Source organism: Ascaphus truei, chromosome 13, assembly GCF_040206685.1.
Source record: "Ascaphus truei isolate aAscTru1 chromosome 13, aAscTru1.hap1, whole genome shotgun sequence".
In the NCBI taxonomy this organism is placed as follows: Eukaryota; Metazoa; Chordata; class Amphibia; order Anura; family Ascaphidae; genus Ascaphus; species Ascaphus truei.
This window is the reverse complement of record NC_134495.1, coordinates 13,791,531-13,807,695: the sequence shown is the minus strand read 5'-3', so window position 1 is coordinate 13,807,695 and position 16,165 is coordinate 13,791,531. Positions and strand designations below refer to the sequence as shown.

Here is a 16,165-nt window from a genome sequence, read left to right as displayed (position 1 = left end):
TTTGCACATGAATAATAACATCTGGCATTAACCAGCTCGCCGCCACTGATGAAAATATGAAACGTTCCGTTTTTTGTTTTTTTTTTCCATTGAAAAACTAATGCAACCTTCGTGGGGTCCCCATGAGTGAACTGCACTGGATAGTGATACCGTGTATCTCTGAACAGTTCATGAAGTAGAAGTGCTTTGCAATATCGGCCAGGCCGTGGTTGCGGGGAAAGGGATAAATCAGGGGTGGCCAACTCCCGTCCTCAAGGACCCCCCGCACACCCCGCCAGGTCAGGTTTTCAGGATATCCCTGTTTCAGCACAGGTGGTTCATTCTTGAGCCACCTGTTCTGAAGCAGGGACATCCTGAAAACCTGACCAGTTGGGGGAGGTGAGGACGGGAGTTGGCCACCCCTGGGTGAAATGATCCCATCGCTCAGCCCCTTGAAGTGACAGTAGTGTTGATTCTATGTCTCCTGTTCCGGCTCCCTCTCTACCCACAGTAATAACCAGTCAAGTATTGCCCGTTTGTAATGGTTTGTACATTATATAGAAGGTAAAGGGATATTGTATATAGAAGTGGGTTTGCCAAGCTGGTAGGCTGAGGTGGTTAGAAGAAGCTTGGACGTTTTGAAATGGGAAGTCATACTCTGCATCACTTTACACCGCAGCGAGATCATTTACGTTTGTATGGGGGAAGGGGTGGGGGGGGGAGAGCTGGTTTCCAAACATGATTTTCTGCCTCTTAGTCTCCCTGTTTTTATTCTGCAGGCGAAGAGAGGGACGGGGGGAGGGGAGAGGAGGGAAAGGAGATATCTGCAGCAAATGTGTTTAAGAGCTGAAAGTATTTATTAAAAATGTCAGCAGAAAAGTGCTCCTGGCAGATTAAAGCTGTATTTGAGTTGACAGCTCTGACAGGCAAAAGTGACGGAAGGGGAAGAAAAGGGGAGAGGGGAGGGGAGGTGGGGGTGGAGGGATTTCTCTCTACATGTTTTACTTGTGAGCAGGATCTTGGTATGGGAGCTGAGTTTTGTTATGATGAAGGGAGAGGATCTTGGGATAAAACTGCAGGGATGGGATGGGGGTCGGGTTAAAGGGACCTTTCTCATGTGTGGGTGTCTTACACAATGGAGTTTCTTTGCCCTTCTGACTCCGGGGAGATGGATATTATTATTATTATTATTATTATTATTATTATTGTACAAGAGGTAAGTCCCACCAACCCAATGCACAATATAAATTGAGGTCTCTTTCTTATCAAACGGATAAAATCTGGGTGTTTTAGAATTCAAAGGCACTGATGAGTTGTGGAGAAATGGAACATTTGAAATAGCTGTTTTGACAATTGAGGGAGGTCCGTTGTATCCATAGCAACAGCCTAAACCTATCGCAGACCTCCGAGATAATATGGCCTGTGAGCTTTGCCATATGGGGCATCCCGACTGGCTAATCTCACACGATAGCAATTTAGCTAGGCCCGTTTATCTCTAACCCGCAGTAAATATTACACGACTGGCAGCCGGGATGATGTTGTTCACCTACAAAGAAACATCCGCGCGCCTCACCCGATTCTCCCACTTCAGAGACCAGCTACTTCTCCCATCGTCGCTGCTTCCTTTTACTGGCCCGGTTGAACCCTTTTCCTGTAGTAAAGGGTTAAGCCGTGGAGGTTTGTCACAGGCCTCCCCTCCCACCCCCCCACGCCCCCCCCCCCCTCAATCTCCGGCATGTAAATATTTTTTTTATGTCCCTGCTTAATTGTTCCTTTAATCTTTTGTGGTGTCCCGGGCCTTGTAAAAATCCATATATGGCCTCGTATAATGGCTGTAAGACAAAAATCTGTTTCATGACCCAGCTTAAGAGCTGCCTGTGTTTTAATGGATTTTTTCCCTCGCTCAATTGAATGGATTGTCCCTCATTATCATTTAAATAGAAGCCTCAGTCCCTGTGAACATGGAAAATTTGAATGCAGTTGTAAAGCTGTGATAATGTGAAATATTCTGAAGGTGAAGGGAGGCTGCGGGGGAGTTGCAGGGAGCGGGAAAGAGAAATTACTCTATTTAATTGTCGCAGGTTCTTGTTTTTTTTTTTCCCTTCCTTCCCCATCCCCTCCCACTACACGGTGGGAAAATAGACTTAATAATTGTCTCCTCGGCCCTGTGGAATGAGCTGCCCTAGTTAGCTGAAGCTAACACTCTAATTGTCAAGAGCGGCTCCCCCAGATGAATGAAGATGTATGCAGGGCACAGCGAGGGCTAAGCATGAGTGATACCAAGAGGCAAAGATTAAATTGGCAATTATTGGCTTAGCAGGAAAGGTTGGCAGGTGCTCTGCCCGTGTCTGAGTCATCAAGGAAAAATGGGATCCGCCGCATTATCCACGCGCTCACTGCGAGCCGGTTAACACCTTCCCTGCTGAAGGGGACTGCAGTGCATGGAATGCCTCTAGTGCTGTGGTCATCATGTAATAGTCCGGAGATGGCAAATGGTACCACTACTTTATTTTTATTTAGAAACATCATTTTCCATTTATGTTCTACAGTAAAATAAAATGTATTTTTAAGGGTCTTCCAACCTTTCTATTCATATGAATACAGTATACACATTTATAAAACGGGGTCATGTTTTCAAAGTGGGGGAATTTACGACTACTTCTTTTATGAATATAGATAACCGGGGACGTTTGGCAGGAGATGTCCTGGCATGTTGGGATTTTGTCATGGGTCACAGTGCCGTTTATAAAGTAGTGGCACTGTGCCTGTTTTAGGAGAACCTGATTATGGTAACCAGGAAGGCTCTGACCCATTTCTGAAAGTGTCACCCTATATGTTATGTGCAGACCCACTGTACATTGTGTAGGCTGGTAAATGAGAAAGTAGTGCTACTATACATCCCACGTAACATCACACTGTGATCACTGGTTTCTGCCAATTACAAAGTCCAAAAAGAAAAGTTGTTTTTACAATTTTCCTTTGCCTTGGCTTTATCTTCCTCGTCACAGACCTTGTAACCACCCTGCACATCTGCGTATTTTATGTCCCGCTCCTCTGATTAGGACTCCATTGGGGACCATTCTGCTTTTCACGTCTTTCCTATGCACTTGTTTAAAAATTTAATGAGCCCGCAGCTGGTTCACCCGTTGCCATGAAAATGCAGGTGCTTTGTGGTCTTCCAACAACTCTAAACTAGGCTACATTTCATGCACTTCTTCCTTCAGAACACCCGGAATGAAGACTCTTGTAGGTACAAATAATTTTTTAAGTCGCCCTCGGAAATGCCTGCAATGTGTAGCAATAATGAGTATCCTAATGCACCTCAAATCACCAAACCACTTGGATTCCTATTGTCTCAGCAATGCTAAGCCACAATGCACCTTCCTTTGTACAGGTAGTTTGGTTGTCTTACAACATAGCCCATTTAACTAAATCTGGGCCTTGGTACCATGTGTAGCTCTATAACGGTGTTCAGCCAGAACTTCTGTTATATTGGAAATATGATTTTTGCCCCATGTCTTGTGAAGCACAGATTGCTGAGATGTGGGAACAGGCAACTTTAAGTGTTACCACCGCAAATTATACTTCAGCGAATGGAGAATGTTTCTCATTGCTGTTCCTCCTCTCTTTCCTCCCACAGAGTTCGGCTCAATCACTTTCTGGACACGGCTACTCAGTAAGTCGATTCTTTAATTGCTATTTATGTTCGTGAACGCGTGAAAAAAACGTGTTGTAAAGAGGCCCATCTGTACTGGAGGTTCCGACGCCGCTATGCATCGCAAAGGGCCTCCTGCACAGATAGGTTTGAATAAAGCTCGAGATAAATCTCTTCTCTATGCAGACATTAAAATAACACAGTGTGTTCAGTGGAAACACAACAAATAGTGGTACAGGATATCATTATTCACTTGTGATTAAGCATATCTGTGTGCACAAAGTTAATTCATAAAGGTGTAGACCGTTTCTTGGACTGTCATCTTCATTTATTCATTTTTTTAATTTTTATTTTAAAAACGCTCGTGCTGCTTTCCAACTCCCGGTTAATAATCTGCATCCTATTCTTGGTTATTTTTCGACAAGTCAGTTGGAGACTTTTATCTGCGTGGTCTCTGTAGCTTCATGAAAGCAAATTCTCCTAAATTAGAACTACTGGCTTACAACAAGGAGGATGTCCACAGCACTCGGGGCTCCGCGTTATCACGTTCTAAAGGGAACCGTGAGTGCTGGGGATCACCCTCCTTTTCTCATCTGTGCTGATCCCCAGTCTTGCATGCACCTACATTTCCTGACAAGCTGAGATACTGGTATCCATTTTTAACTCGATGCGGCGCTATTCACCTTTCGAGACATTTTCGACTACGGATAGGAATAGCTTTGTATGCGGAGTCGGGGTCCCAAATCTGAGGATGGCTACACCTGATGACAGCCCATAAGGAAGTGGAGCTTACCTCTCCCGGTTCACTTGTCTGTCCTTATTGTTATCACTGTTACATTATAGCATTCGAACTGCCGCTGACGACCCCTTTTGCTATGGCTGGTGGTTGGCTGGAGGTATATTCTACTCCAGAACAAAGGATGGAAGGAACATCAAGAACTAATGAAAAGCAGGGACTCTCCGGAGATAGATCAAGTGGTGAAGTGGAAGAAAAGCTTCTTCCTTTGCAATTGTTCCTCTGCTTATACCTTACCGTTTCAAAGCAGACCCATATTTTTCATCCCCTCATCTGTAGTGTAGGGCTTTCATATCTAAAGGAAACATGAAGAGGAAGATCTGAAAGTGTAAGGGCAAAACACAGACTATAGGCGACAAAGCACAATCCAGGCTGCGAATCCTTCGGTGGTTACCGGCCAGATTTGTTACGTATTCCATGGAAAGAAAGAGCTTACACATTTAGAAGCTTTGTGTTCTTTCAAAAACGGGGGTTACAGATTTACAGACATTCCCCTTCAGTTCCTGGGAAGGTTGCTATACATTGTATAGCACAGGGTTGCGACTTCTTTGACTGCAAGGGGTTTATGTTTTAGTACAAGCCTGTAGGTTCTTTTTGCCACCTTGTTCATTCAGTTGATGCGACTAAATATATTTCTACCAAGTAGCTGAAACGGTTTACGTATTGTTTGTGGGGCCAGTGTTCTGAGTTTCTATTTGAGATGTTCGTTCGGTGTTAATCTTGGTGAAAATCTGAATTCTGTGAAAAGTATCGCACACAAGTCTTTCTTGCAGCAGTTACTTGCAGAAGTTTGATGCGCTGTGAGCATTCATTTACATAATGACTCGACAGGAAGTTTTAAGACCAGGATGTTAGTGGAAGGATAACAATTTGAGGACAATTATCTTGCATATAATCCACATTATATACAATATGTACAAGGTGTGTTTTGCTGGTTCACTGTTAACTGCAGACATTTAAATACTACAATGAGGAGGCAGATATCTGAAACTGTTTTTGCCCTTCCAAAGCAGCCTACGTCAGAGACGGGGTGCTCGTGAGATTTTTTTCTGTGCGTCTTCTGAGATCAAACCCTAAACCTGTAGAGAGCCAGGATCCCATTTCCTCGTGTGTTACAAACACCTTAGCGAATGAGTGCCTTAAACTGTCTCCTTGAAGCGCTGTCACATGGGATAAGCACGCTTACCGGATCTTCACATTGTGGCGGTAGAGGAATAAACAGCCGTAAATAATCCGCCACTTGTCTGCTGAGATGTGAAAATTGAGTACAGGGGGATTTGTCTTCTGTGCAAATGGGGGGGGGGGGGGAGGGAGGAGAGGTTGTGATCTGGGCTGGGATGCAGGCTGGAGAGATAACTGGATTTTATTCTGACACATCGGTGTACGTGGCAGGATTTCTACCGAGTCTTCACCTGCAGTCATTTTGCTTCTTCAAACCTGTTACTCTGGCATTTTACTCTGCCACCTGCCGGGGTGTTAGATCACCAAGAGGACACTCTGTGTGCAATAACCTCTCATGCTAGGTCACAGAGTGCCTTGTTGCACATACGTGCAACTGAGAGAGACATTCTCCACCCAACGGCATGGGAATTTTGTATCACTTTACTGTTGTCACTTGCAAAAAGCATAGGCCAGCTTGAGCAGCATTTAGCATTCCCAGGCTGCACTATGTGACCACTCTGCAAAAGTGCACAGAGTCATTTACATGTATCTGGGGTTTTTTTTTTTTTTGCTGACCTCTTCATTCTCCAACTATACGTGATACCATTTCTACGAGAGTGAATTCTTTATTTTTATGCTTTTATTCTGTTTTTAAGAGCTGGACTGCAGGGATATACTATGGTGGTGATGATGACCATAATAATAGGTCATCCTAGCATTATTCTGTCACCACAACGTGCACAATAAGCTCAAATATAAATACAGCAAAACCAGCGCAATTGTTTTTCAGAGAAATGCCTCTCCTTAACAGGGGTTATTGGGGACCATAGACCAGGGGTGCTCAACTCCAGCCCTCAAGCCTCCCTCCCAACAGGTCAGGTTTTCAGGATATCCCAGCCTCAGCACAGGTGGCTCAATCAGTCCCTGCTTCAGCACAGGTGGCTCAGAGGCTCAGTTTTCAACTGAGCCTCTGATTGCGCCACCTGTGCTGAAACTGGGATATCCTGAAAACCAGACCTGTTTGGGGGGATCTTGAGGACTGGAGTTGAACACCGCTGCCCTAGATGTTGCTGCCTTGTAATTTTTCTCATTGCGCTGCACTAGTCTTCTCCTGCGAACCTGCTGAAAAACTCTTCCGCTTCAGTTGGTGAGAGAAGTGAAGTGTGATTTCACCTTACCACCCCCCCCCCCCCCCACAGGGTGAAAAGTCCCAGCTCCATCTCAGTGACACACACACACTGCGGTGCTAGTGGAAACACGCTGTGTCCTTATGCCAGCCAAATGTGAGCCATGATCAGCGGTGGGAATGGGAGGATATGCACTCAGTACAGAGTAGCAATGCTTTCAGAGGTGCAAATCTATACTTTATCTTTTCTTTAAACACGTATCTCTCTGAAATATGAGCTATTTTATACCGGAAGCTCCATGTGAGCCCCTTAAAAACAGATTACCAACATTTATTTTTATTTTATTTTTACCTTGCTGTATTTGGTTTAGTTAGAATTATTTATGAAGGCCCCAAGCCTGCAGTAGGGTGTTCACACAGCAACTCCTGCTGTGTTCCATGCAGACTACCAACGTTCTTATCAGAAAAAAAATCTCATCCTAATCTTCTCAGTTCTTTGAAGAATACTAATGTCAGTGAGTGAGAGAGGCTAAGCAGACATAATTATTTAGATTTGGGGCTCGTTTTGTTGGAATCAAATACTCTGTTTAAAAAATAAAATGAATCGGTGAACAGGGAAAAACTAGAGGAGAAAGCGTCCGTCCTGCAGCTGCACAGTGTTATGAAGAAACAGAGCACCAGTGTTCAGGTGGAACTGCTCTCTTAAACCTATTGTCATAATAACCCTCCTCATTTATTTTCTGAGCAAATCTACAATAAATGTGGTAGAATGTTTATCTAAATAGAATGGTCCTATTGCTAAAATCATTTTGCTTTCCTTTAATAAAGCACAGTACCACTGCGTATTTAGTGGCAATGAACACTAGCCCAGAAGTATCATAGAAACTCACAGAATTTATCTCCAGCCTGCAGAAGGGACCCTCGTGGACCTGAGAGCTTGCACTTTTTGTAATCATTAGTTAGTCATTAAAGAGGCATCTTTAAAAAAAAAAAAAATCGTTTTTGTTTTAATATATGCAGCCTTTGATTACCTTTATTGAACACTAATTACCTAAGCTGCCGATCGATTCGTTCCCCTGTGATCGATCAGCAAATATCCTGCTTCCAGGATTCACTAAATGGCTGCCTTTTAGTTTCAATCAATCCTTAAGTCAGTGTAACTCGGCGATATAAGAATACATTCTAGCTGGTAAGGTAACATCTATTGTTACAGGTTGCAACTCAAACTGCTGGGAACATTGGCAACAAATGATCACAAACAGGAAAGTGTTGAAAGATCTTGCCCTGCTGGGGAGGTGTGCTGAAACCCTCTATATAGACATCAAAGCATGCTCAGTATATTAAAACTCATTATAAATGGCATTGCATTGAATTTTAAAATAAAAAATAGGTAGTAAGTATAATCTAATACTACAGATTTATTAAAAAACCCAATGTAGGATATTATTTGAATTGCTCCTTTATTAAAGGTGTCATTTCTACCTTACACTTTGTTCTGCCTATTCTACGGGCTAAAGCTGCACCATCCTTTGTTTTAATGGTTATCTACAAATTGTTGCCTTCGCTGAATTGAATCAAACATAATTAAAATATACTCAATATACAGCAATGTGTGTATGTGTGTATAAAAAATATATATATATATATATATCCTATTGTGTGTAAATTTGCTTGGGAATAACCGCTGAGCCTCCTTTAGCTGATGCACAGACACAGCAATGGAATAAGTAACACAATCTTCTTTCTAACACTTTGAACAGGGGTGGGCAGTGGGCAGCTTCAGTCCTCAAGGGCCATCAACAGGCCAGGTTTTCAAGATATCCCTGTTTCAGCACGGGTGGCTCAAATCAGTTGCGCAGTTGAAGCAGGGATAGCCTTAAAACCTGACCTGGTGGTGGCCCTTGAGGACTGGATTTGCCCACCCCTGCCTTAGAAGGTTTAACCCAGCGACACAAAAGCTGCAAATTGGGAGGCGAAAGTGCAATATGACACAACCTCCCAGAGCATTTTAACAAGGTGCTAGATATAACAACAGTAAAATGTGTTGGTTTTATTCCCGGAGTGAGAATAAACACTCCACTTCTGACAGGGAGGGGCGACAGCATTTTCTTTCTGTCTCCTGGAGAGAATAGTAACATGAAAATGTACAGACCGTTCTCTGGGTGCGTGAACCCCAGCAAACAGCGGGCTATGCAAAAGGAAAGAAGTGATCAGTGCTGGCACAGTATTTCCAGACTTCTTAAGCCTGGTGAAAGGGGCAGTCCAACATATTTCATTGTGATAGAAAAAATGGGGCAATCGATAAACCTGCCTCCAGTCCGGATTCCTTGCAGTGCTCGTTCCAGTCTTTTTTGTAATATTTCATTGTGAGACCCCTCCAGCAGTTGTCGCTTACCATGGACCATATCTGTGAAGTTTCCGTGACGTAGTTACTGTTGCAGCTTTTACGCCGTTGTGTATGAGCCCAAACATGTCCCTGGATGTGTTGGCTATTTCTGGGCTGCGCAAACTTTTCCCAGTGCGCACCCCTGCCTGCTTTCCTCGGCGACATACCCCCCCCCCCCCCCACGTCAAATGATGCGCGGGGTCATGTGACATCATTGACGCCGGGTTACCAGGATGACGCGTCGCTGGAATGGATGGTAAGTGTATTATAGAGGCCTCCTGCGGTCCCCTGGCATTTAATTTAAATGCCTGGGGGGAGAGTGCGGGACCTATAACTGTTTCTCCAGCCCCCCCACCCCCCCAGAAAATCTAGCGCCTCCCCCAGTTTGCACCGCTGGGCTATTTCATGCTCTTTTTATAGTCACATTGTAGTTCGGGTTGGGTCAAATCCATTATTATGTTACGTACTAAAGCTGGATACATCTTGCCTAGCAAGGGGAAGGTGGTGTTCACAGCATGTCAAGTAAAGGCCTGTGTGTCACCGCAAAGAAAAAGGTGTTTGATGCAATGCAACGGTTTGTTTTCTTTTTTTACTGTTGCTTGTAAATAAAAGTCCCACTAATGAGCACATTCACATCTCAAGACAGGTCTGCAACCCTGCTTCTCCCCATTATCTCTTCGCATACAGTGCTTCCACTGCAGCCAGGGATTCTGGGTAATGACATGCAAATAAGCACTTCCCATATACAGTATAAGGAAAGTTAATACAGCCTCTCACTGGGGCACATTATGAGCCACAAAGATGCACAATGTGATCATTACCATTATAATGCCACTGGTCCCTTCGTCCCAACGCCTCTTGTTGACACTCATAAGCTGATGACGCCAAGGAAATGTTGGAGCATGCCCTGGTTTACATCAATTCAGCTCCAGAACCACCTAGTTATACAGACCCACAAATTAATACAGGCCCACAACACCTCCCTTCGGCAAGTGAAAAGAGAGCAGAGCTTCAAACAGGAAAAGGCATCTGTGTTGAAAATTCGTGCTGTTATCATTGTGCTGATCTGTGGTCAGACTCCTATACAGCTCGCGGTCAGCCTCAGGTTTGCTGCCGATTTGAGTCACTCAGGGCTGAAAACCCCGTTCCCGCCCACTTAGTGATAGAAGCCTTGGGACTGGGTGACAAGGCAGAGAGGGCTCAGGCTTTCTCGCTGTGGTTTCCCCGAGGCCGTGAAAGCGGAAAATCTCCGGCTGGCTCGGATGGAAATCACTCCGTTATATGGCGGCCACCAAGCAGCCAGATAAGATCAGCAAAGCACAATTATTTTTTTCTTCTTCGTTTTTTTTTCTCTTAAGAATGCTCTGAAAGGTGAAACCGCTACTGTCTGTACCCACCAGCAGAAGTGTCAGCATCGTCAGGGGGAAAAACATGTGCACCAACATGTTTGAACCATTTTTTTTTGATGTTGATGCAATTCCACATAATTGATAAAGAGAAAAGAGGGGGAAAAAGATGGCATGGAATTTCTCCAGTCATTTTCGGCTTCACCAAAATATTAATGTAAAAAAAAAAGTTTTTGTTTGTTTGCGACTCTAGGTCAGGGGAGGGCAAACTTTTCAGTCTGCGTCCCCCTGCCTGCTCGTGCTCTCCTCCCCCCCTCCCCCATCCATACCGACGTCTTCTGATGTCACGTTGCCATGGCGACACATCGCCAGAAGCCGCCGGAGACCAGGTAAGGGACTTACAGAGGCCTTGCGTGGCTCCCTCTGCGTTTCATTTAAATGCTTTGGGGAAGAGTGCAGGGCTTCTGTAAGCGCCCTTCCCTCCCCCGTTCTCCCCCTCCTTCCTCCTCCACCCCACCCCCAGAAAATGTTGCCCCCCCCCCTCCCTGTTTGTGCACCCCTGCTCTAGGCAATGCGAAAACTTTTATATCTCGGCACTGATCAGAGCAACTTTGGCATTGCTGTGGCGCTCTTTCACCAATTAGTTATGAGTCTACCTGAAATAGAGCATGCCGATAGATAGAAAAAAAATATATATATATATATATATAATCTCGTATCTAATCTTCATGACTTTGTAGGACTTGTGCGCAGAGGGTTAAACACTGGAGATGTGTTTAGGGGAAAATAAACGTAGGCTTTATTAGCCAGCAGCTTTAAACAGAAATCGAAATGAGAGCAGAAAATAATAACCAGGCCTAACCCCATGTAGGGGACTGACTAACATTCAACAGTCCCTATCTGTGGGCTTGAAGGCTAGGCCTCTTAGCAACCTTTCGACACAAGTTCAAAATAAAGGTAGGTACCAGCAGGCAGGGTGCTCTCCACGTCAGTCTAGGGTGGTGTCTGTGGGGGTTTCCTGTGGCAGGTTCTAGGGACCGGTGTTACCTGGAACAGAGCCTCTCTTCCCCTGGGATCTCTCTGGCAGCACAGACACTCTCTCTGTGCTCGAGATCCCTGTAGTGAGTCTCTGTGGGTTTTTATACCCCTAACGAATCCGTTGAGATTAATCCAGATAGCCTGCTTTAGGATTAACCTCCTCAGTACTGCATAAGCCTGTGTGGACAGGATTTCCCTTTCTCACTATGCAACAGGGAATACACCCTGACGGGCGTAGTCAGGACTGCTCTTGTTTTCCAAAAATATGTAAGCGATCCTTCATCTTTGTCCTGACTCTGATGCAGTTTTTTATGGAGCAATCGCGTTGCTGGCAAGCGCCAGTAAAACGGTCTAGCAAAAACAAAATAACCAAACATTTGAAGCCGCAATCCTACCCCCTATTCTTTTATTTTTTATTTATTTATTTTGATTCACACTCCTTTCTGTCATTTTTTTTTTTTCTCTTTTCGGGATAAGGTTTGAGGGTTCCTTTGTAGCAGAACCGTGCTACTTACAGACCAGTTTCAGACACTTATCGGTTCACTTTCTCTCACCAGCGAAAACGAAATGGACGCCGAATTTTGCGGGCCAATAGAAAGCTGGAACACAATCGGTTTTGTGGCTTCCTGTTTGGACTGCCATTTAAATTCCTTTCAAAGGAAAAACAGGAAGTAACACCGGTAACTGTAGCAGGAAGAATCTCAGGACCGGGGGGAGTCCGCCAAGCTGACTCACCCCGTAGCTGTAATGGTTAAGCAGGATTACTGCGTTAAACAAGCGCAGCAATACGTTTCTGGACCCCTCAGCAGGAGATGCCCACCACATCTGTCTCTTCCTTGGCTGTATCATAAGAACATTCATGGGCTGAATGAATTGCTATGTTTTTGTGTATAAAGACAGCATACAGACTCTCCTCCGCCCACAGCACAGACCCTACCTTATACAGGGAACATGTGTTAATTCAACAGAGCAGTACTTGTGATGCAGCTTAAATGTTTTAACAGCCCGTAGGCTGCGATGTACAGATTATATAGTGTTAGTCTCCCAATTAAAGTGTTACAGGGAGAGATGCGCTGTGTAGCTGTGAGGTGGATTTCAAAGCTTTCTCCAGGCTCTTGTGCAAATGGAATTCATGCGATTGCAAAGCATCCATTTTTAATCCCTGAAATATTTATCAGCGCTGCACAGAGAATACAGCAGAAGTGCTCCTGCAGGCGGTGTATGTTAATATGCACGTGTCTGCCCAGTACATGTCTCTGGCAGATTTCTTGCCCTAAAAACAAAGGGGGAATCTATGTGAGAACTCCCAGCTTTTATCAGGAAGAGACAAATGCAGTGTAAGGGTAGAATAACAATGTTCTTATACAGTATACCAGTGTGCTTAGCAGTTTACTTAATAGAATGATATAGGCCAAAGTGTATATAATTTAGTGCCTGTGAGACAGAGAGCTAAAGTTGCAATCTCTGGGGCTATATATTGAGATGTCAGTGATTCATATTTCCATCTATTAGCATCTCCGTCGGACAAAAGAAACCGGTTTATCAGGTTTCAGCGATTTGACTCAAATCTCTCAGATGGGTTTATGCCAGATCAGACTAGGCAGTTTATGTGACACATGAAAAATAGACAAAAATGACAGTAAATTGATACATTGCATTTTTATATATGTGCTTCAAGTAATTCCCCCACTCCAAATCCTTTCATAGCTGTAATAACACTCCACATAATGCGTGCTGATGCAAGCAGGCCAAAGTAACTTGATACATTTAACACCGAGAGATGCACAAAATGAATGGGATTGCTTTAATATAATATAGAAATGATCATTTTAGAACCTTATGCATTTACTGAGTTTGCACTTTGTCTTAAATAGGGATCACGGTCAAAGTGTGGACTAGGATGCTCTTTAAAAGGATATCCCATGGAAATTGAGGTATGAGCTTGTGTGAAAGAGATCCTAAATAAATATTTTGAAGGTGTGTGGGATAATGGTACAGGCATAGTGTGTAGGTGTCCCGTCAAAAGGGCCCTAGTGCCTTTGCTATGTCACATGGCTTTCTGGCAGTGAAGGCGTTAAGACATGCCATTTTTCTTCCCCTGCTTCTAGCAGGGGGTTGAGGGGGGGGGAAATCCATTTAACAGCAGTTGGTAAAATGATTGTTGAATGCTTATCGCTTTGCAATTTCAGCTGTTGATGGTCATTTGTAACTTGCTATTAATTGTCCTGCAGGGTGAATGAAAAATGATTATTTTTCGTTCGTTCTTTGATAATCTTCGCGCACACCGAGGAGGAGCTGAGAAATAATTCCCTTCCCTTGTGCAAACAGGACAAAACAGGAGCCATGTTATTTCCCCACCGCAGGGACTCGTAGGTCAGGGATGGGAAGGGCTGCCACATGACACTGCTCCATTTGGACCTTACAGTTTCAGTTTTCAATTGTGTTTATTGTTAAGGAGATTTCTTTGCGAGACCTGAGCTGGAGGCTAGTACCAGTTTTGTGCGAACTTTGAGAGAGCCACCTTATGTCGGGTGCTAAGCATTGCTTTTACGCTTTAGGCCAGTGGTTTTATTGAGTTTTGGTTCTTTATAAACCTGCAGTTCTATTTTTATTTATTATATATTTATATATATATATATATATATATATATATATATATATATACATATATATATATATATATATATATATATATATATATATATATATATATACAGCTGATCACGTATAAAGATGGAAGCTAGAAGTATAGTCTAATCGAGTGCAAAAATCAGAACCGTACAGTAGGAACTTTAGGTCTTTTCCAAAGTAAATCTTTAGTGACTGCGTTATAGAATTAAATAATAGTTGTTGGAATGTTCGTGGCCCAAACGGTTCCGCAAGAAAACCAGAGGCGAGAGATCCAGAGCCTTGGGAACCAGACCGACACCATGTAACCCATCTTGGGGAAAGGAGGACAGATTATATCCATTATTTCATTTTCTGGCTTGAGACTTTACGGTCCACAAGCTGGTGGTGGATCAGGAAATTATAAATGAAGGCAGAGGGCATGCTGGGAAGTATAGAGAGCAAAGGAATCCTGATCAAATTCCACCTGGGCCGATGTTACCCTAGACCAGGGGCGGCCAACTCCAGTCCTAAAGGGCCACCAAGGATACCCCTGCTTCAGCACAAATGTCTGTCGTTGACTGAGCCACGGAGTAAACCAACTATGCTAAAGCAGGGATATCCTTTAAATCTGACCTGTTGGTGACCCTTGAGGACTGGAGTTGGCCGACTCCTGTCCTAGATCAACAAGAGAGGATGAGAATTGGGAAACATGTTGTAAACGGCTTGTGCAGCGCATTATTATAACGTCTGATAGCAGATTTTAACCACTCTCCAGCCTGGGGGGAGCCGTACGGTGCGAGAACAAGCCAATGTGACAAGGGATTACACAATGGGAATACATTTAATGGAGTTTAAAGTTTCCCTGACATGGAGTAGCAGATTCGCAGCAGGTTGAGTTGAAACCATTATACGGAATTCAGCTGTATGTATCCGATTGTAGAAAAGGAATTGAACTCGATGTAGTCGGCGCATTAGAATGATTCATATAACTGCATGAGCGCTCGGAGTGCCCGGCACAGACCGCGTGGCCCCTGCATGGTGAGCGGAATCTGCAGGAACAGTCGTGTTAAAAACAAGACAAACTGAATGGCACGTAGCTATGCATGAAAATCATTTTCTCTAAGGGGAGCCCTCCGTGCCCTGTAAATAGATGGGCAATGACTGCCCAGCCTCCCCCCCCCCCCACCCTCATGCCACCTCTCTTGTGAAAAATGATCCGTTCCCACAATGCACAGCAGCGCCTCTTGCAGGTGTTCACGCAGCTCAGCTTCTCACATCCACTGCAAATTAGTAACAGAAGCTAATGGCCCAGCGTGAGCCCATCAAAGGACTGACAATTCCAGCCTTTCTAAAGGGCCCTTTATGTCAAAACCCCCCTATGAGACCTGTCCAGCTGAAAAGCCTATTTGTCTGTCCCTGTGTGCGGGCCTGCTTCAGCAAGGAGGCCTGCTGCTGGCTCCATGCTGGGACCTGGCTGTTGCCGCTAGCAACAGATAAGAATCCCTGTTAACCACTGCAGTATCGCAACACATCAATCATGTGGCCAGGATAAAGGCCTTAAGGTCTTTGGCCCACTGCTTTATTTGTTGCTAAATAATTTCCAGTGGCTGAGCATACTATGGTGTAGGCTGGGTAATTCAGTCCAGAAGACTTCATTTGACTGACCCTTTTTTTTATATCATGCCCACCCCCTCCTTTCTCCTCCTCCTTTATTAAAGACTCCCTTTTGTTCAAATAAAGGTCTATTCCTTCAACAAAAAAATGTAGATTTGGAATACCAAATAGTTGGAGCCAAAGAAAGCCTGTCCTGTTTGATTTTAGCAGGATTTACTTTGGGATTTAACCACTTGTATTTTTTTTTTTTTTGGGGTCTGTTTAACTTATTAGGATAAACATTTCATAGCACAAAGCAGCTAAAATGCTTGTAACATGAATCAGAAGAAAGAAATATCAGAGATGTCATCATTTTGTTCCCTAATTATAATGGCAACCATATTGGGCTACATTGATTTATTCAAGATGAGATTGATGCACTGAAATGCATGTCTGTTTTACAAGTCCACAGATC

At 44.0% G+C, this 16,165-nt stretch overlaps 1 protein-coding gene across 9 annotated transcripts in view; it reads left to right on the top strand.

Annotated features, from left to right (window-relative positions):
* Positions 1-16,165, top strand: part of FBRSL1 (fibrosin like 1) — a 425,112-nt gene that overhangs the window by 211,063 nt on the left and 197,884 nt on the right. For 6 of the 9 annotated variants that reach the window (XM_075568610.1, XM_075568612.1, XM_075568606.1 and 3 more), the window contains exons 5-6: positions 3,620-3,655; positions 13,362-13,421. The exons of 1 other annotated variant lie outside the window; for it this stretch is intronic. In XM_075568610.1, coding sequence (XP_075424725.1) covers positions 3,620-3,655; positions 13,362-13,421 — 96 coding nt within the window. The remainder of the gene's footprint in view (positions 1-3,619; positions 3,656-13,361; positions 13,422-16,165) is intronic. 2 more of the 9 variants (XM_075568607.1, XM_075568608.1) reach the window with 2 other exon arrangements.